This window comes from Drosophila ananassae, chromosome XL, assembly GCF_017639315.1.
Source record: "Drosophila ananassae strain 14024-0371.13 chromosome XL, ASM1763931v2, whole genome shotgun sequence".
NCBI classification, from domain to species: Eukaryota; Metazoa; Arthropoda; class Insecta; order Diptera; family Drosophilidae; genus Drosophila; species Drosophila ananassae.
The window spans coordinates 19,082,040-19,104,078 of NC_057931.1; the positions used below are offsets into that span (position 1 = coordinate 19,082,040).

Here is a 22,039-nt window from a genome sequence, read left to right on the forward strand (position 1 = left end):
AATCTAACTAATGTATTCAATCTATGTAGAAAACACAACCTTAGATTACACCCTGAAAAATGCTCTTTCTTTATGCACGAAGTCACATTTTTGGGACACAAATGCACAAACAAAGGAATTTTACCCGATGATAAAAAATTTAACGTAATAACAAATTATCCCGTTCCGTCCGATGCAGATGAATCTAGAAGATTCGTAGCCTTTTGCAATTACTACAGACGTTTCATACCAAATTTCTCGTATTATTCAAGACACCCTACCCATTTGTGCAAGAAAAACATAAAATTCAACTGGACTACTGAGTGTCAAGAAGCTTTTGAATATCTTAAAAACGCACTAGTCCAGCCCACACTATTAAAATACCCAGATTTTAATAAAGAATTTTGTATAACCACAGATGCTAGTAAACAGGCATGCGGTGCAGTTCTAACCCAATCATATGATGGGATAGACCTTCCGGTAGCATACGCCTCAAGAACATTTACAAAAGGCGAAAGTAATAAGTCCACAACTGAACAGGAATTGACAGCTATACATTGGGCAGTTAACTATTTTAGACCATATATATATGGAAAATATTTCACTATAAAAACAGACCACAAACCATTAACATATCTATTTTCAATGAGAAACCCAACTTCCAAGTTAACAAGAATGAGGTTAGACTTGGAAGAATATCAATTTACCGCAGTATACCTTAAGGGAAAAAACAATTATGTGGCAGATGCCTTATCAAGAATAAGCATCGATGAACTAAAAGAAATGAATAGACAAATACTAAAAGTCACTACTAGATCCCAAAGTAAACAGAAAAATAACTGCGCAGTTTCAACATCTAGTTCGGATTTGCAAAAGCAACCGACAGCTTCCAAGCCCAAAATATTTGACGTCATCCATAACGAAGATGTTAAAAAAGTAGTGACCTTGCATCTAACAATATCGAAGTGCTCTCTCAAGAAGGGAAAACAGATATATGCAAGAATAAACGTTGATGATCTATATACCAATGGAATATTCGATTTAGATCAATTTTTCCAAAGGCTTGAAAAAATAGCCGGTATAAATAAGATTAGACAACTTAAAATGGCACCGAGTGAAAAAATCTTTGAACTCGTTTCAATAGATAAATTTAAAGAAAAGGGCAATGAAATATTATTAAATTTAAGAGTAGCGCTACTCCAGCCGGTGACCATAATAGAAAATAAAAAAGAAAAGGAAGCTATTCTGTTTACATTACATGACGATCCTTCACAAGGCGGACACACAGGCATAACAAAAACGCTAGCAAAAGTAAAAAGACATTACTATTGGAAAAACATGACACATGACGTTGCAAACCACGTAAAGAAATGTCTGAAATGCCAAAAATCAAAAACCACAATCCATACAAAAACGCCTTTGACGATAACAGAAACCCCATTAAAAGCGTTTGATATAGTATTAGTGGACACGATCGGTCCATTACCTAAATCAGACGAAGGTAACGAATATGCAGTCACTCTAATATGCGATTTGACAAAATATCTCGTTACAATCCCTATACAAGACAAAAGTGCAAAAACAGTAGCGAAAGCCATATTCGAATCTTTTATTCTAAAGTACGGTCCAATGAAGACGTTCATTACGGACATGGGAACTGAATATAAGAATTCAATTATTAATGATTTATGCAAATATCTCAAAATTAATAATATAACATCAACTGCACATCATCACCAAACATTGGGGACAATAGAAAGAAGCCATAGAACATTTAACGAATACGTTAGATCATACGTTTTGTCAGATAAAACAGACTGGGATGTTTGGCTTATATACTTTACATATTGTTTCAATACAACACCCCCTGTTGTACATGGATACTGTCCATATGAACTAGTGTTTGGTAAAACCCCGACCTTAAACATTAAATTCAATAGCAGTGAATACATTACACCAATGTATGACATAGAAAACTTTGCAAAAGAATCAAAATTCAGACTCGAAAACGCCTATAAAAGAGCGAGAATGATGATTGAACAAAATAAGCAAAAACAAAAAGAAACCTATGATAAAAGATCAAATGATTTAAAATTAGAAATAGGAGATAAAGTTTTATTAAAAAACGAAGTAGGGCATAAATTAGACTTTAAGTATACAGGACCCTATAGGGTAGAAAGTATAGGAGAACGAGATAACATAACAATCTCAAACGTAAAGAATAAAAATCAAACAGTTCATAAAGATAGATTATAGAAATTCTATGCATAATTCTATGGTGGCCACCAATCAATCAATCAAAAAAAAAAAAAAAAAAAAATTTATATATATAATATACAATAATAAGCAAAATAAATAAGATAACTATTTTTTCAGAGAAATTTTACATATGACAATAATGCAAACAAAATTAAAACATATTTTTTTTTCCTTTTGTTTACATTTTTCTAAAATTCTAGATTTTGATCATAAAATATAAATTAATAATATATTACTAAAACTTAATCAAAACATTAAGAAAATCTTTAAACTCTACACTAAATATATATAATCAATAGATAATAAGTTAATTCAAAATAACTCCATTTTATTACGTTATTTTAAAAAAGGAGGGAGATGTAGTATGCATGGGTCATTATAAGAAGCATCCACTGTAGCAATACAATATTGTGCTACAGTGTTGTTATATAATCATAATGCCCCGGCCAAATAGCCAGCTATATACATATGCCTTAAAGCCTCACTCCTGGGAAGTGCATTGGTCAGCAAATTCCCATGAGTTGACAACGCATACAAATGAGCCATGCATACTTACACCCTTACGCTCGGGCCGCTACCAGCCTTATGTACGAGCATAGAAATATATATATATATGAATATAGCCGCGACTGATCGCTGCCGAGCTTTTGTAGGCAGCGCAGCCGCGAGCAAGAGAATATCAAATCACTCTGGATTTGACTTTTAAAGAATAAAGTCTAAGTTAACAAAACACTAAGAAAACTCAATAAAGATTACAAAACAAAATAAACTACATGGTTTAAATGAAACAACAATATAACTCCTATTTCTAATTTTAAATCATTTGATCTTTTATCATAGGTTTCTTTTTGTTTTTGCTTATTTTGTTCAATCATCATTCTCGCTCTTTTATAGGCGTTTTCGAGTCTGAATTTTGATTCTTTTGCAAAGTTTTCTACGTCATACATTGGTGTAATATATTCACTGCTATTGAATTTAATGTTTAAGGTTGGGGTTTTACTAAACACTAGTTCATATGGACAGTATCCATGTACAACAGGGGGTGTTGTATTGAAACAATATGTAAAGTATATAAGCCAAACATCCCAGTCTGTTTTATCTGACAAAACGTATGATCTAACGTATTCGTTAAATGTTCTATGGCTTCTTTCTATTGTCCCCAATGTTTGGTGATGATGTGCAGTTGATGTTATATTATTAATTTTGAGATATTTGCATAAATCATTAATAATTGAATTCTTATATTCAGTTCCCATGTCCGTAATGAACGTCTTCATTGGACCGTACTTTAGAATAAAAGATTCGAATATGGCTTTCGCTACTGTTTTTGCACTTTTGTCTTGTATAGGGATTGTAACGAGATATTTTGTCAAATCGCATATTAGAGTGACTGCATATTCGTTACCTTCGTCTGATTTAGGTAATGGACCGATCGTGTCCACTAATACTATATCAAACGCTTTTAATGGGGTTTCTGTTATCGTCAAAGGCGTTTTTGTATGGATTGTGGTTTTTGATTTTTGGCATTTCAGACATTTCTTTACGTGGTTTGCAACGTCATGTGTCATGTTTTTCCAATAGTAATGTCTTTTTACTTTTGCTAGCGTTTTTGTTATGCCTGTGTGTCCGCCTTGTGAAGGATCGTCATGTAATGTAAACAGAATAGCTTCCTTTTCTTTTTTATTTTCTATTATGGTCACCGGCTGGAGTAGCGCTACTCTTAAATTTAATAATATTTCATTGCCCTTATCTTTAAATTTATCTATTGAAACGAGTTCAAAGATTTTTTCACTCGGTGCCATTTTAAGTTGTCTAATCTTATTTATACCGGCTATTTTTTCAAGCCTTTGGAAAAATTGATCTAAATCGAATAAACCAACGTTTTTGTTCTGAGCCAGGAAGTAACTTTTTGGGTACTAACAGCAATGGGCTGTTGTATTCTGATACTGATGGTTCTACTATATCATCTTTTATTAGCTTTTCTACTTGTTTGTTTATTTCATCTTTTTGGCTATGTGGTGTTCGATAGTTTTTAATGTAGACTGGTGTAAAATCTTTTAATCTCAGCTTCTGTTTATAGAAGTTATTTGCTGAAATTGGTTCGGTTTCTAATCCGAATATATCTGTAAATTCGGTACATAGGTTGGTGAGGGTACTTTTATACATTGTAGGAAAATTTTTCGTTATTTTTGAAAGGACATCTTCTTTTCTTGTTTTAGTTTCGATGCTTTGGACAATTTGATAATTTTCCAATGGTTCGTACTTTATTTTGGAAATGTTTATAATTTTATTTTTATCGGTCGTATTTAATATTCGGACAAATGTGTTGCTTGAATCAGTTATAGTGCTGGCTATAATGATGCCTTCATCTATACACTGATGTTTGATAAGGACTTCTTTGTGGGTGGTTATTATATTAATTTGTCTCACGACTTCGGATCGTGCTGGGATAAATAAGTTATTATTATTTGAATGCGTAATCGGAATATTTATGTCTTGATTGAAATCTGATGGTCTTGCTATTAACCAATCTTGATCTATTTGAAAATCTAGTTGACAATTGAACCTCTTTATGAAATCCATTCCCAATATGCAATCACATGGTATTGGGAAGTCATTGTTTACTAAATGAAAATTAAATGGAATTATGAATTTTCCTGTTTGAATTTCTACAAAAGTTAAACCTTGAGATTGAATAGTACCTTCTCCTATACCAGACATTGTTCTGGTTTTTGTTGAATCTACTTCATTATATTGATCTGAATTTATTATACCCTTGCAGAGGGTATTATAATTTTGGTCAAAAGTGTGCAACGCAGTGAAGGAGACATCTCCGACCCTATAAAGTATATATATTCTTGATCAGGATCACCTCCTGAGTCGATATGAGCATGTCCGTCTGTCCGTCTGTCCGTCTGTCCGTCTGTCCGTTTCTACGCAAACTAGTCTCTCAGTTTTAAAGCTATCGAGTTGAAACTTTGCACACACCCTTCTTTCCTTTGCAGGCAGTATATAAGTCGGAACGGCCGGGATCGGTCGACTATATCCTATAGCTGCCATATAACTGATTGATCGGAAATGCCATAACTTTGGTGTTTTTTAAGTTAGAGGGTTGGGACTTTCCACACATGTTATATTTGACCAAAATATCTTGTGTACAAAATTTCATAAGGATCGGCCGACTATATCCTATAGCTGTCATACAACGATCGGAATTGGCATAACTTTGGTGTTTTTTAAGTTAGAAAGATGGGACTTGGTACAGATTCTATTTTGGACAAAATAATCTGATTTGCCAAATTTCATAAGGATCGGCCGACTATATACGATCTTCTATATATCTAATAATATAAGATGCGTGGCGCCACCTAGCGGACTGCGACTGAACTGCAAGGGTATATCAACTTCGGCTCCGCCCGAAGTTAGCTTTCCTTTCTTGTTTTTAAAATGCTAATGTCTGAGCCTGTATCTATTAACAGAGTTAGGGATGTTTTTGTAACGTAATTTTTAATGGTTACATAAATATTGAGGCATAGGTTTATTTTATACAGTTGTAAGTTTTGTGGCTTTTTCTTAGGGGAAGCCTTTAGTTTTCCGGCTGGGATTCAACAGTTCGAACTTGGGAATTGGTATTTTCACCAGTGTTATTGTAGCCGTTATTTCCACCACGGTTGTTACCTCTAGAATTTCCAAAACCTCTATAATTATTGGTGTGGTTACTATAGTTTGGGTTATACCCATTATTTTAGTTTTAACCGTTGTTTTGGTGGTAATTATTGTTATAGCAACCTCTTCCGTAACCTCTTCCGCGGTAATTTCCTCTGAAGTTGTTATTGTGGTAGGGTTGTCCTCTTCGGTTATATAGGATTGTACTTGGATTGCCTGTCATGTCAGTACTACATTGTATGTACTTAGCGATGGCTTCGTTCATTGTTGAAAAGTTGCCTGCTTCTAGTACTGTTTTAAGGCGTCCATGTTCACAATTTTTAGTCATTGTGTTGATTGCCTCTTTTGTGCTGAATTTATCAGCATGTTCGGCTGGCAACCCCTCATCGATATACGATGCTTCAAGAAGCTTTCGCAAGTTTTCGATTTCAGTTGTGAACTTTTCAGCTGTTTTACCTTTTTGAAGTGTTTTTGACATTTTTGCTTTGATGACATCTGATGTTTCTCCGATTATACTATCTTTGAGTTTTTTAATTATTCCATTTATAGTGGTTTCATTTTGGACTTTATATAGGGTTGATCCTAAATTTTTTGATTTGATTACTTCAACCGCTATATGTTCAAATGTGCCTTTTGTTAAATTCACCAAATTCAAGGCTGTGATAAATCTTTGAAGATTTAGTTTTTGGCCATTGAACTCTGGGATGGCATTTGAAATATCTTTTATTTATGCCCGTTGGGCAATTGTTTCGTCTGCCATTATAATTGGTTTTTGGTCTATTATGCTGTTGGAATCTATATCCTCTTCGTCTTGGTCTGATAATTCAGATTGCAAGAGAACTGCGGGTATAGTTAGATTGTTTAGGTCTCTTTCTTCTATTTCTAATCTATCAGAGTCTAAGTCTTCCAACTCTACTTGGTGTGTCTAATTCTATGGTGGTCATCTTTATTTTGAATGAAGAATATTTTTTTTTTTTTTTATTTATTTAGCATTATTAATATATTTGTTTGTGTGCTTTGTTCTCTTTTTGTTTTTTTTTTTAGATTTTGTCCAAGTCGTTTTCTTGGCTCATATATTTTTTTTTCAAACATTTGTTATGTAATTTATAAATTTAATAAAAACAATTTGCACACATTATGACAACAATTATTATTAATAATGTGTGTATTAATTCTAAGTTAATATTGTTTGGCTCTACTTTATTAATAACGTTGGCAGTGGAGTCCACCGACTTAACGTCAACTATTGCCATTTTTGAAATAATTGTATTTGGAATATAATTATAGCTGCTTCTTTCTTTAGAATATTTACTTATTGCATTACTTTGCATCTAATTTTACAAGTTTTTCTACCTATTATTCTGTATAGCTTTACGGGCTGCACTTCTTATTGGGCAGAAAAGGTTCCGCTCAATTTTACATAAAGTCGTTTATAACTATAATGTAACGCAGTACATTAATAATGCAACGCAGTGCATTAAAAAAAAAATTTTCTTTGCTCTTGGGCCGGTGCTGGCTGCACAGGTCACTCCAGGAGTCTGCGGCTGATGTCCTTTGGTCCCGGGCAGTTAGGGGCAGTACCAGCGGCATACTGGCACAGGACCTTCTTCATCTGGAACTTGATAGTGGACTTGACTTCCTCGGGGCCGAGCAGACGGGGAATCTGCTTGATGAGCTGGCTCGGAGGCCAGGAAAGCGTCATAGGACTTGGCCAGTTTCTTCACCAGCTTCTTTTTGTTCTTGTTCACCTTCTTTAGAGGCTCGGCGTTCATGGACTCGACGTTATTGGCCTTGGCCTCACCGCAATGCTGCTGATCGCCGAGGATGCATACCTTCATCTTGGTACGGGATATGTGCTTCAACTTGACGGTTGCTGGAACATCATATTATTGCACATCTGCTCAGGGCAGGTTTTCTTGACTTCTATTGTGCTTGCTGCTGTTGCTGCTGTTGCTGGCATTGCCGAGTGGTGTTGGTGGCTGCATTAGGATGTTGATTATTTGCTTGCTACTTGTTGTTGTTGTTAGTTTATTATCCTCAGGTTCTTTGAACCTTCACGGTTGCCATGTAACTTTAGTTCAACATATAATCTTTATTGTGTTTTTGGGTTTTTGCCATGTAAACTTTATTCTTTAAAAGTCAAATCCAGAGTGATTTGATATTCTGTTGCTCGGGGCTGCGCTGCCTATAAAAGCTCGGCAGCGATCAGTCGCGGCTATATTCATATATATATAGTGACATATTCACTCTCACACCCATCTACTAATATCCAATTACTGCAGCATCAATATTTTGGTGGCACATTCATTCTCACACCCATCCATTAAAGTCAAGTAAACAAATAACAAGAGCTGCGCATCATTTTTGCTGTGCAGAGAATTTAATGTAAACAAATGACCGATATTCATCGGCGATCGCGCCTTAAGCGTCTTCGCTTATACAAACCAAATAATCTATAAGCTCTCTCATCGAATGAATCAAGCGACCAACTGCACACTCATTTTAATGTAAACAATAGACAATAGCCAAAAATAGTCTTAAGCTAAAATCCAATTGACACACACGAAACCTTTCTTTCGTCGCGTACAATTTTAATAAATAATAAATAACAAAACATTTTAAAAATTGGTTTTTATTTTATTAAAAACGGATCTTAGCGTTGTCCTTAGTCTTTCGACGGGACATTTATTTGACTCCACTATTTCAGTGGCGCAGTCGGTAGGATACTTGAAGTATCCGAAAAAAAGAACCGCGAGTGGAAAATAAATTACATTTTATAATCCGCAATTCGCAAAAATACGCGCTTCAACTGGGAAAATAAATCCAATTCGGTCATCCCAAACAAGTGGAAGCAAAACAAAAATTCAAAACCACAAAAACCTGTAAGTCCAAAGGCAAGGTAAAAACATTGAATTAAGTGACAATCAAACAAAAAAAAAAAAAAAAGAGAGAAAAACAACAACAACAACAACAAAAAATTTCACAACCAGAGAATACATTAAACGAGAGCAACCTTGCTGAGGCCCGTGGACAACTTAAGGATGTCCCTCCATTTAGGGGAGAGCCAGAAACACTTTTTACCTTCATCAGCAGAGTGGACTACATACTGTCCCTCTACCATACCAATGATGTGCGACAACAACGCATCCTGCTTGGAGCCATTGAGCGGAACATAGAGGGTCATGTGACTAGAACATTGGGTCTGCCAACCATAGAAGACTGGCCGACCAGTACCGGCCAACCAATTTTTAACAGAATTCCATTTCCCAAATCCAATTTTAACCTAACCCCTCAAACACAACAACCACGTATGCCATCTAACCCAAACTTCCCACTACAACAAACAACCAAAGGACCAAGACCATCGGACAGCGAACAAACCAAAATGTCCATTGACGAACTCAGATTACAAGAAGCACAAGAATACGAACAAAATTATCAACAATCATACGAACAAGAATACTACGACTAAACTCAGTACCAGGACCAGACTTATGAAGAACAGTGTCAGGCACCACTCAATCAAGATCAAGGCGAAATCAATTTTGACGAAAATTTTCAGTCACCAGCCCCGGGAGATACCAATACTTAATAATTACCTACAAGGGCCACGCTCTCAAATGTTTGATTGACACAGGATCCACAATCAACATGATGTGAAAGAATTTTTTTTCTCTACCAATACACAATATGGCCCGATGAGATTAAAAGATTCAATAACTCTGCCAAGCAACAACATATTTAGGACACCTGAACAATTTTACTTACACGACTTTTCTGACGACTACGATGTGCTAATTGGCAGAAAACTGCTCAATAAAGCACAAGGTATAATAAATTATAAAACTCATACTATTACACTTTTCGATAAAACCTACCCATTGATAGACACAGATTCAAACAAAGGTCAATTTTTCTACACACAAGATTCATATGAGAAATCAATCCCCAAATCAGATAAAAAAATAGACTTTTCACCATTCCGTCTGGATCACCATAATCCGGAGGAAACCTCTAAATTAAAACATTTATTAAACAAAATTAAAGATATTGAATATAAAAAATATTCTTGTTCGGCACGTGACTGATTTTTTTTTTTTTTTCTTGCACGTGCCGAACAAGAATATTTTTTATATGCAATTTTGTACACCTATATAGCATATTTCCGTCACTAAAATTGATATCAGATATTTTGGGTTTTGCATGCAGGTTCGTCACCGGTACTTTACCTCGTCAAGAGGTTTTTTTTATATGATATCAGTTTTTTTTTTGTATATGTTGATCTTCAATTATTTAAAACAGAACGCATAATATATAGAATATATATATATGGAAGTAACCTCTGGACAGGCGATTCACACAGTTAGCAATACTTTAATTAAAGGGATAAACATCAAAACTCTTTATTTTTAACTCTATAGATTTTGACATTCAAGAAGGTGGAATTATAAAAACCTTTCCAAAGACGTAAAGAATTTTTCCATAGCTTCAGTGGCTCTGAAGTTATACGTGGTGAGAATTTCACCATCAACAAAATTTCTAATAAAAATATTGGAAACAGCCCCAAGCATCTTTAAAAATAGAAAGGTTGTGCCATTTCCGATCGTTCAGTTATATGGCAGGTATAGGATATAGTTGGCCGATTCTTATAAACATAGGATTAGATTGCCCAAAACGGAAACCGTAGACAGTCCCATAATTCTAGCTTCAAAAACAACAAAGTTAAGCCAATTATCCTAGTAAAATTTTGCAAATCGGATAAGATTTCCCAAAATGCAATCTGTACTAAGTCCCATCCTTCTAACTTATAAAAAAAAAACAAAGTTATGGCATATCCGATCAATCATATAATAAACATGTATTATATCTAAAATAAATGCGCAACGATAAAAAATTTAAAAAAAAACTGGAAATTACGTTTTTCCAGTTTTTCTAGTTAAACCAATTGTTGAATGTAACAATTTATTTTGGGTGTGCGATATAAAATTTTAAATATTAGAAAAGTATTGGCGGAGTTGGTTTGCCTGGTTTTTTTTTTAGCTTTTAATCCATGATTTGGCCCAAAACGGTGGTGGCTGTAATTTAAGTAAAGCTGAGTTTTATTTATATGCATTATATGCTCAGTGGGGTCAAATTTCTACTCATAAAATTTTGCATTCTTCTCATTAAGACATGAGACACTGAAACACAAAGCAGAATTACATCAAAATTTGCCATCAAGCAACAAAGTTCGAGATTAGCCGAATGGGGAGCGTTGTGGTTTCTATCACGGGAGGGCCTGAGTTCTAATCATAGTTGAGTCAATGTTTATGTTTTACTTTTTAAGCCCTTTTTTATTTGGATTTTATTTTTGAAATATTTGAAAATATCTTATGTACAAAATTTCATAAGGATGGGCCGACTATATCCAATAGCTGTCATAGAACGATCGGAATTGGCATAACTTTAGTGTTTTTAAAGTTAGAAAGATGGGACTTGGTACAGATTCCATTTTGGGCAAAATAATCTTATTGGCCAAATTTCATAGGGATCGGCCAACTATACCCAATAGCCGCCATATAACTGAACGATCGGAAATGGCTCAACTGCAAGGGTATATCAACTTCGGCTTCGCCCGAAGTTAGCTTTCCTTTCTTGTTTTTCTTTGGGATTAGATTTTTACAGCTTTTTCAAAAAGTTGTAGAACAATAATTGCTCATATGACAATAACAAAAATCTCCAATTTTATTCAGGATTGCCAAGAAAAAAATACAGACACACGGGCTTCATTTTGAAAAAACTGTAAAAATCGAATTTCTTGAATAACTTTTGAAAGAAATGTCGGACCGGGTCGGTTGAAGTACCAATCTTGTGAGTCTTCTCATTAAGACATGAGACACTGAAACACAAAGCAGAATTACATCAAAAGTTGCCATCAAGCAACAAAGTTCGAGGTTGGCCGAGTGGAGAAAGTCGTGGTTCCTAACACGGAGGGCCTGGGTTCGAATCCAAGTTGAGTTCAATGTTTACGTTTTACTTTTTAAGCCCTTTTTTTATTTGGATTTTATTTTTAAATAAATAAACTAAAATCTGAAAAGATATACTCCATATTTTTTAGGGTATTGACCAAATATATGCAGACTCCAAAAAGCAAAGTTGCCAATCAAATACACACACATGTATAAGTAAATGCAAGCTTCACAGGAGGCTGCACAAAATGGGTAGCTGCACTTACAGGACTATATCTTGAGTTAACGGATTTTGCCAGATATGAGCGATATATCAAAAGTTGCGTCATCTCAAAAGCTATCTACACGTGCAATATAAAAAGGATCAGTCGACCAAATTTTGAAAAATAATTTTTTTTCTTAAAAAAAAAGTTTATTTTCAGTGTATTTTTTTTGTGTACTATATAGACGTTTGGTCTCAAAGAAAGTGAAATTGATATTTAAAAAACCATTTCAACGATGTAAAGCTCTTTTTAATATCTTTCTTAATTATAAAGTTATGAATTTTTTCATTAACAAAGTTTTTTAAATTTTTTGACGTAAGCTTAAGGTATTTCAAAAAGTTGTAGAACAATAGTTGCTCATATGATAGTAACAAACATTTTCCAATTTTTTTCAGGATTTTTAAGAAAAAAATAGTGCAAACAGACAAACCGACAACTGGCTTCATTTTGAAGAAGAAGAAAAAATCGAATTTTTCAAATAACTTCTGAATGAAATGTCGGAACGGGTCGATTGAGGTCGACGCGTATTTAGCTCTAGAATGCAAATATATAAAAATATTCTATGTGGGGACTAAAATGTGTCCACCAGCCCCACTTTAGTGATACAAAATTTTTTTACTTTCACCATAATTTCTCCCAAACCAAATAACTTTTGGAATATGTTTCGACAAAAATTATCTAATTGAAACAATACCTTTCGATTGGTATATAATTCGTTTAGATCGGTTGCCTACAGAAAATTTTTAATTCTTCGGCTATATATAGAGTTTCCTCGCGCACGCCTAGGCATGCAGGTCGTCACCTCGTGGACTTCCGTCCACAGTGATGGATTCAGAATCCATACAGAAAACTGATTTTTCAACTAAAAGCGGGCATTATGAATACGTTCGCATGCCATTTGGCTTAAGAAATGCACCCGCCACATTCCAGAGGTGCATGAATAACATACTCCGACCATTAATTAACAAACACTGTTTGGTTTATTTGGATGACATCATTATTTTTTCCACATCTCTCGACGAACACTTAAACTCATTGCAATTGGTTTTTGAAAAACTGTCCGAATCAAATCTAAAGTTGCACCTAGATAAATGCGAATTCCTGAAAAAGGAAGCAACCTTTCTAGGACACATCGTAACACCCTATGGAATAAAACCAAACCCTCTTAAAGTAGAAGCCATAGCATCATACCCAATCCCAACAAAAGTAAAAGAAATCAGAGCATTCCTCGGAATGACCGGTTATTACCGAAAGTTTATCCCAAGCTACGCTGACATAGCAAAACCCATGACCCGCTACTTAAAGAAAGGAGCAAAAATAGACATAAACAACCACGAATATGTGGAAGCATTCGAGAAACTTAAAACCCTAATAACAAGCGAACCAATTCTACAATTGCCCAATTTTGAAAAGAAATTTGTATTGACTACAGACGCTAGTAACCTGGCTCTTGGAGCCGTCCTTTCTCAAAACAATCACCCCATATCTTTCATAAGCAGAACATTGAATGACCATGAATTAAACTACAGTACCATCGAAAAAGAATTACTTGCCATAGTTTGGGCCACAAAAACATTCCGTCACTACTTGTTGGGAAGACATTTCCAAATAGCTAGTGATCATCAGCCTCTCAGATGGTTACATAATTTAAAGGAGGCAAATGCCAAACTGCAGAGATGAAGAATTACATTGACTGAGTTTGACTTTCATATTGAGTACATAAAAGGGAAACAGAACACAATTGCTGACGCACTGTCCAGAATCAAGGTTGAGGAGAATCATTTCAGTGAAGCTACCCAACGTAGTGCAGTAGAAGACAATAATGATCTTATCCAGTTAACAGAAAAACCAATAAATGTATTCAAAAAACAGATAATATTCATTAAATCAGATCAGAATAGTGTAAAGCAGACAACCGTTTTCGGAAATTCAATAACCACAATTCACTATAACAACATGACTGTTGAGAACGCCAAACAATTCTTACTTGACCACTTCATTTCCAAAAGCATTGCCATGTACATCGTGAGCGATGCCGATTTCGAGATCATCCAGACAGCCTATAGGGAAATTATTAACCCCTCTTATACTAAAGTGACTCGTAGCCTCATTTTATTGAACAACGTGAGCTCATATGCTGAGTTTAAAGAAATCATACTTCAAGCCCATGAAAAACTGTTGCATCCAGGTATCCAAAAAATGACTTAATTATTCAAAGAAAATCATTATTTCCCAAATAGTCAACTACTAATTCAAAACATTATAAATGAGTGCCGTGTGTGTAACCTAGCCAAGACAGAACACAGAAACACAAAAATGCCTTTTAAAGTCACACCTAGCCCTGGGCATTGCCGCGATAAATTTGTAATAGACATCTATTCATCCGAGGGTAAGCATTACCTTAGTTGCATTGACATTTACTCGAAGTTCGCCACTCTAGAACAAATAAAAACAAAAGATTTGCGTATCTTTAACCAACTCGGAAAACCTACACTGTTAGGCAGATAGGGACGGTGCATTTTCCAGCCTAGCTCTTAAGCAATGGCTCGAGAGTGAGGGTGTTGAATTACAATTAAACACAGCTAAGACGGGCGTGGCGGATGTTGAGAGATTACATAAAACAATAAATGAAGAAATTCCCATAATCAATTCCTCCAAAAACGATGAAATCAAACTGGGCAAAATGGAAAATATTCTTTATATTTACAATCATAAAACCAGGCATGACACCACTGGACAGACACCCGCTCACATATTTCTTTATGCCGGACAACCAACCCTGGACGCACCAAAAATTAAAGAACAAAACATAAACAAATTAAATGATGTCAGGAATACGACATAGACACCAAATTCAGAAAGGGTCCCCTTCAGAAGGGAAAATTAGAAAACCCATTTAAAGAAAACAAAAATGTCGAACAAACCGACCCGGACCATTACAAAATCACTAATCGAAACAGAGCTACTAACTATTATAAAACGCAGTTTAAAAAACGAAAGAAAATTAATGAGGTCCCCATTCCACAGGTATCTGGCGCACAGTGATGATACTGTCCCTGTTGCTTACCATGAGCCATGCCCAACAAATTCAGATAGGCGGCATTGATACAAACCATGGATATCTTCTTTTCTCAAGTAAACCAATTCAAAGACCATCAGCATTCGAACATCATTGCCTAACAGTCAACCTCACAGAAATAAACACTATAACCACATATTTTGGAAACAAAATACAAAACAGTACAGACACACCCCGGATCAAATTTTTGTAAAACAAACTGATTAAAGAACTAAGCGGGATCACTCTACACAAAGAACGTTGACAAAAACGCGGTCTTTTCAATTTCGTAGGATCAGCTTTTAAATTCCTTTTCGGCACACTCGACGACAATGACAGAATAAAATTCGAAGAGAAACTGAATTCGGAGGCGAAAAATGTAAAAATGTAGTTTGTAGTAATGCAGTTTGTTAATGACGGATTGCAGAGAATCAAAAAGTATAAAAACAATAGAAATAGCATTGACACCTTGGTTTATGAACTAATGCAGTTCATTGAGTACATTGAGGACCTTGAAATGGGAATGCAGCTCTCACGACTGGGACTATTCAACCCAAAACTACTTAATTACGACAAGCTCCAAAACGTTAACAGCAAAAACATATTATTAACCAAAACATCCACTTGGATTAACTATAAGAATAATGAAATACTAATAATCTCACATATTCCTATTAATCATGAACTAATTAACACCATTAAAATAATCCCATATCCCGATAGAAATGGTTACCAATTGGAGTACTCAGGCAGTGATTCTTACTTTGAAAATTATAATAAAATTTACAATCAAGACAACAAAGAAGTAAATAGTGAATGTATTGCAAATATAATAAAACGAAGAAACCCAACATTTAATTTTGTACCAGCCCTTACAAAAGAAATAATTAAGTATATTGAACCAAATGTAATAATAACATGGAATCTGACCCAAACTCAAACAGCAACATACAAATAAAGGGAAATAAAATTATAAGAATAACACAATGTAAAGTAAAAATCGAAAATATTATTTTAAGCGAAAATTATTTACACCCAGAAATTGACCTAACACCTTTGTATCCACCGCTCAACATAACTAAAATCAAAATCTTAAAACACAATGACATTATAAAAATGATTTCCCAAAACAATATAACTCTTTATACAATTATTATACCGGCTATTCTGGCTTTGGTCGCAATGATTTTTATTCTTAAGTACATAAACTTTAATCCATTTATATTTTTGTATATAAAATTAATAAAAGAAACTGAAAGAAATCAGCCACAACTTCAAGAAAATGAACTTGGAGAAAACCCATTACCCACACTGTATCCATCAATGCCAGCCCAAGTATAGGCTGCCTTTTTAAGGGGGGAGGAGTGACACATTCATTCTCACACTCATCCATTAAAATCAAGTAAACAAATAACAAGTGCTGCGCATCATTTTTGCTGTGCAGAGAATTTAATGTAAACAAATGACCGATATTCATCGGCGATCGCGCCTTAAGCGTCTTCGCTTATACAAACCAAATAATCTATAAGCTCTCTCATCGAATGAATCAAGCGACCAACTGCACACTCATTTTAATGTAAACAATAGACAATAGCCAAAAATAGTCTTAAGCTAAAATCCAATTGACACACACGAAACCTTTCTTTCGTCGCGTACAATTTTAATAAATAATAAATAACAAAACATTTTAAAAATTGGTTTTTATTTTATTCAAAAACAGATCTTAGCGTTGTCCTTAGTCTTTCGACGGCACATTTATTTGACTCAACTATTTTAGTATATATATTTCTATGCTCGTCTATAAGGCTGGTAGCGGCCCGAGCGTAAGGGTATAAGTATGCATGGCTCATTTGTATGCGTTGTCAACTAATGGGAATTTGCTGACCAATGCCCAAGAGTGAGGCTTTGAGGCATATGTATATAACTGGCTATTTGCCCGGGGCATTATGTTTATATAACAAAACTGTAGCACAATATTGTATTGCTACAGTGGATGCTTCCTATAATGACCCATGCATACTACACTACTGAAATCATACCTCTACAATAGGGTATTTTCCGTGAGATGCAACGCAGCTACTTCGGGCGACTACATCATCGAACCTGGAGTCCCACAAGGAAGCGCACTCCTTGTAATAATAACGTCAATATTTGCCGACGATACCGCTATCCTTAGTCGCTCCAGATGTTCAACGCAAGCAACAAACCAATTTGCTAATCATCTATCAGTAGTGGAAAGGTGGCTGTCCGACTGGCGCATTAAAATAAACGAACAAAAGTGTAAACATGTAACTTTTACTCTTAATAGACAAACATGCCCTCCACTTTCACTAAACGGTATGCAGATCCCTCAATCTAACGAAGTAACGTACCTTATCGTCCACCTTGATAGACGACTAACATGGCGTAAGCACATCGAATGCAAGAAGGTGCACCTAAAACTGAAAGCCAGCAGCTTCCGCCGGATCATAAACTCACTGTCGCCACTGTGCCTGCACTACAAGCTACCACTCTACAATTCAGTCCTAAAGCCAATCTGGACGTATGGCTCCCAGCTGTGGGGGAACGCGAGCAGCAGCAACATAGACATCATACAGCGCGCACAATCAAAAATCTTGAGAACTATCACTGGGGCACCTTGGTATGTTCGCGACAAAAACAACGCAGTGAAAGACTAAATTCAGAAGCAAAAAGAGTCCTACAAAGAAAAACTGTCTTCGCACCCAAATCGCCTCGCTTTGGGATTGACTCGGGTTTCTAGCGGATCCCGCCTGCGACGCAACGACCTTCCATCCCAGCAATCGATTTTCAGGGCCGTCTAACTCTGTATCAGTCAACATGACTGTTAGTTAAGTTAAAAATATAAGATTTAATACACCTCTTGTTAGTCTCCCAAAGAATAGATTCAAAATATAAAAGCAACGGAAAAAAAAAAAGCTGTGTTGCGAACACCTTTCTTGTGATGAAAGCTTGCCTCAGGTTTTCAAGAGCTTCAATCACATCCAACATGCAGGATTTCCTAAGCTAGCGCTTACTTCTGGAGATCTCGTGGAGACGTCTCTCTGTGGCGTATGGATTCATGCATGGATTCCTTATCCCCCTTTTTGCCTTAGTTTGGATTGCTTCGAGTAGACGGGCGACTGAAGAACTCATCCTTGGATTACGAAGATCGCCCTACTAACAAATGACTTTGTATTTCTGTGGATTGTACTTGAGCGTTGGGGGCAGTTGAGGCCATTTTAAAGCTGAATGTAATTAATTTAAATACAAATAATGAAATAGGGGCTAATATTTTTGAACGAGTTACGGCAATACTTAACGAAGAAGTTGCATTTACGTTTTCCCATTTAATGTCGCCCCTTGTTTGGAGCAAAAATAACCGCCAGAAAGATTCTGTGACGCAGTTTGCTTACAAAATATCGACTGAATTAAGTGATGTTCAGCAAAATTTTATGTGCCGATGGTTTGCGTAATTAAAGTTAAGTAATTAGTTGAATGCGGGTAGTTATCACTGGACCCTGTCAGGAATTTTTTGCATGCGTGTGGCGTATGTATGCATGCCTGAAATGGTTGCCAATCAGATCTCTTGGTATTGGGTTTCTTCTGAGTTGGCTGGTTATGCTCGCCACGGTCAACCGGTCATTCTTACCACTGATATTGCTGATTTCGGTTTCTGGCCCGATTCCAGGGGTTTTTGGGCGCAGTCAAACAATCAAAAATTTTAAAGTTTAACGAGACCAGTATATACAGCCATATATAGTTAGTATTTTTATGGACTTATTTAAAGTATTTAAAGGCTTATGTCGGGTCCAGCAGCCGACACAAGTCTGGCCGGCGAAAATTTATTGAAATAGACATCCGTGACTCTGTTCTGTCGCCGTTGTTACCCCGTCTACTCTCGTTCGCTCGTTATATCTCTTTTCGCGTCGCCCGCTCTCATGCATTCGATCAGCCACCTGCATCTGCCCTAGCGCTACGCTCCAAAACTGTTAGTCATAGTTTTGTAAACTGTACTATCATATCCAATAAATAAAAAAATAAAATAAATGATTTTTCCTTACTATAAGTGCACAAATTATGAAAAAGTTCGTTCTTATTGTTATTTTTATTAATTTATTCTGCACTTTAATAAAATCATCATGACCCGCAGTTCCAGAAAGCCATTTTCACACGGTGCCTAACTTAATTATTCCCATTTTTTATCTGGTTGATATTTACTGTGATAAAATCAATTCGATTATTTCAATGTCAATAGGTTATTTCAATAGGTTATCCTTAAAAGCTAAAAACTTACAACGGAAGACAATATGTTACAGCAGAATTGAAGGAATATTGTAAGCAATGCGGAATAGAGTCAGTAACATCGCCACCTTATTGGCCTCAAGCCAATGGGGAAGTAGACTATATGAACAGGTCGTTAGTACAAAGGGTAAAAATTGCCTACAAGAAGAATTTCAAGGAAGAAATTCAATCATTTGTTATGATGTATAATAGGGTGGGTCGAATTCCAACAAGTTGTTCAAATCGAATTCTAATAGTGCGGAAAACTTGCTACGGAATACTACAAGCATTTTGCAAAAAAAAATTTTGAAATCGGTCAATATCTTCTGTTCGCGCATCGCACTTAAAGTTTCGAAAAATTTTCGAAAATACCGAATTTTCAAAACTTCTTAAAAGTACGATTTAGTCGCAATTTTCCAAAGTTTTACTTATTATTATATTTATTTTGAATCATTTAAAAGGTTTTTTCGTAATTAGGTAAATCAATAGTGGTTTTAAGAATTTAAAATAAATAAGTTTTTAGTACAAATTTCATGCATTACGATTGTTTTTCACGCTCAGCTTTCCCCAGGATCAACGACGAGGACGTAGTGAAAAATCTGATCCCATTTTTTTATTGCTATTTTTTTATTTGTTTTTAATGATTTTTTTTTATTTTTTTAATGATTTATATATTTTTTTTTGATTTTTTTTAGATTTTTTAAAACTTTTTTTGTTGTTTTTTTTTTAATTTTCTTTTTGTTTTTCGATTTTGTTTTATTTGTCTGTTGTATACTGGGACTTGTTCTCAAATTTAGGCAAACTGCAACGAGAATATAAAGTTGAGCGTATGTAACCATCCCTATTGTGATAACCACATACCTTCTTCGACGCTTCAGTAACAAGCTTAACAGTTCGCTCTACTGCTTGAGTGTGGCATGGAAAGCTTAGCAAGTTGCTTTGACCGATTGATAGTTGGTTATCAATGGAAGATACCAAAACTGCATTTGACACATTCCTAAGTACTGGAGGAGGTGATACTACTGTAGAAGACCAGTCGATCATTTCATAGTACTTAGTGGCATTAAAGTTTAGTTTTGGCAAAAGGAACGAGCGCACTGAAGTCTCCGCAGTAGGAGTCTTCTCTCTGGCTTTTAAAATTCTTTGCAACCCGATCTTACGTACATTAAGATTTTCATCTGTGAGCATAGACAAAAGCAAATTTTCAGGATGCGCGAAATAAGCATTGTGTTGAATTACAGGATCAACTACTTTTAAAAGACGTTTTGGCAAGTATCGAGAATCGAAAGAAAATTAAAAAAAAAACAACAAAACAAAATTTTTAAAAATCTAAAAAAAATCAAAAAAAATATATATAAATCATTAAAAAAATAAAAAAAAATCATTAAAAACAAATAAAAAAATAGCAATAAAAAAAATGGGATCAGATTTTTCACTACGCCCTCGTCGTTGATCCTGGGGAAAGCTGAGCGTGAAAAACAATCGTAATGCATGAAATTTGTACTAAAAACTTATTTATTTTAAATTCTTAAAACCACTATTGATTTACCTAATTACGAAAAAACCTTTTAAATGATTCAAAATAAATATAATAATAAGTAAAACTTTGGAAAATTGCGACTAAATCGTACTTTTAAGAAGTTTTGAAAATTCGGTATTTTCGAAAATTTTTCGAAACTTTAAGTGCGATGCGCGAACAGAAGATATTGACCGATTTCAAAAATTTTTTTTGCAAAATGCTTGTAGTATTCCGTAGCAAGTTTTCCGCACTATTAGAATTCGATTTGAACAACTTGTTGGAATTCGACCCACCCCAATGTATAATGTGACTCCCCCATGGAACCACAGGGTCTGCACCAACGGAATTAATGTTCAATCGACATGATTCCTAACATGATTCCGGGTGTTCAGGATTTAATGGGAGAATTCAGTAGAAAGAGACCGTGATTTGGTAAGCAAACAAAAAGGCAAAGAGTATGCCGACAAGAGGAAAGGAGCCAAAGAAATAAATGTTGAAGTGGGAGATAGGTTTTTCTCAAAAATTTGATTTTTCCCCACAAACTTACACACAATTTTGACACCGCTATGAGAAATGTGAGAAAGATTCCACAAACGCAGTTTTCAGCTGAGACCGGTGATCATTCTTCACACTCTCAAAAAACAGGTGACGTTCTTCAGCCTTCCGATTTCAGGACATCGGATGAATTAGAACAGATAGAATCTGTTCGTCCGTAGAGCGTTATGCGGTAACTACGTCAAACTTGAACTCGCGGGAGTAGCGGTATGTCCCGGAGTCGTAGTCAAAAAACGAAAATAGTCTGATTAAATTTACCTGGATTCTGCAAGGGACTGCTCGGGTTGGCAAGACGCTTGCTGTGCTGTGGGCTGGAATTAATGTGGAGCGCTTGAAGTCCTGAGCTGAAGTTCGAGCAACACTCGAAGTAGGTCAGATAACGCGGGGTCTGCTGGTGGTCCGTTTCACGGGAGCAACACTCGGAGTAATTAAGTGACGCGGGGTCTGCTTGTGGTCCGTTTCACGGGAGCAACACTTGAAGTAGACTGGTATGCCGCGGATTCTACTTGTG

The 22,039-nt window shown here is 35.5% G+C and overlaps 1 protein-coding gene and 1 pseudogene across 2 annotated transcripts; both read right to left on the reverse strand.

Annotated features, from left to right (window-relative positions):
- Window positions 1–6,974: 6,974 nt before the first annotated feature.
- On the reverse strand, window positions 6,975–7,790 carry LOC6504320 (annotated as a pseudogene).
- Window positions 7,791–20,201: 12,411 nt separating this feature from the next.
- LOC116656407 lies at window positions 20,202–20,730 on the reverse strand. Of its 2 annotated transcripts, XR_006507632.1 has the most exons (3): window positions 20,619–20,730; window positions 20,316–20,473; window positions 20,202–20,256 (listed from the first exon to the last, which is right to left on the reverse strand). XR_006507632.1 is itself a non-coding variant. In XM_032455961.1 (2 exons), exons 1-2 carry the CDS (start codon window positions 20,640–20,642, stop codon window positions 20,248–20,250), a joined length of 336 nt encoding a protein of 111 aa, XP_032311852.1. In that variant the 5' UTR covers window positions 20,643–20,730; the 3' UTR covers window positions 20,202–20,247. The 2 variants fall into 2 exon arrangements, 1 of the variants encoding a protein (XP_032311852.1); XM_032455961.1 differs by having other exon boundaries at window positions 20,316–20,730.
- Window positions 20,731–22,039: the final 1,309 nt, after the last annotated feature.

Excerpts from the sequence above, each read along its gene's own strand:
- LOC116656407 (XM_032455961.1), bottom strand. The coding sequence starts at position 20,642 with ATGCTCACAGATGAAAATCTTAATGTACGTAAGATCGGGTTGCAAAGA.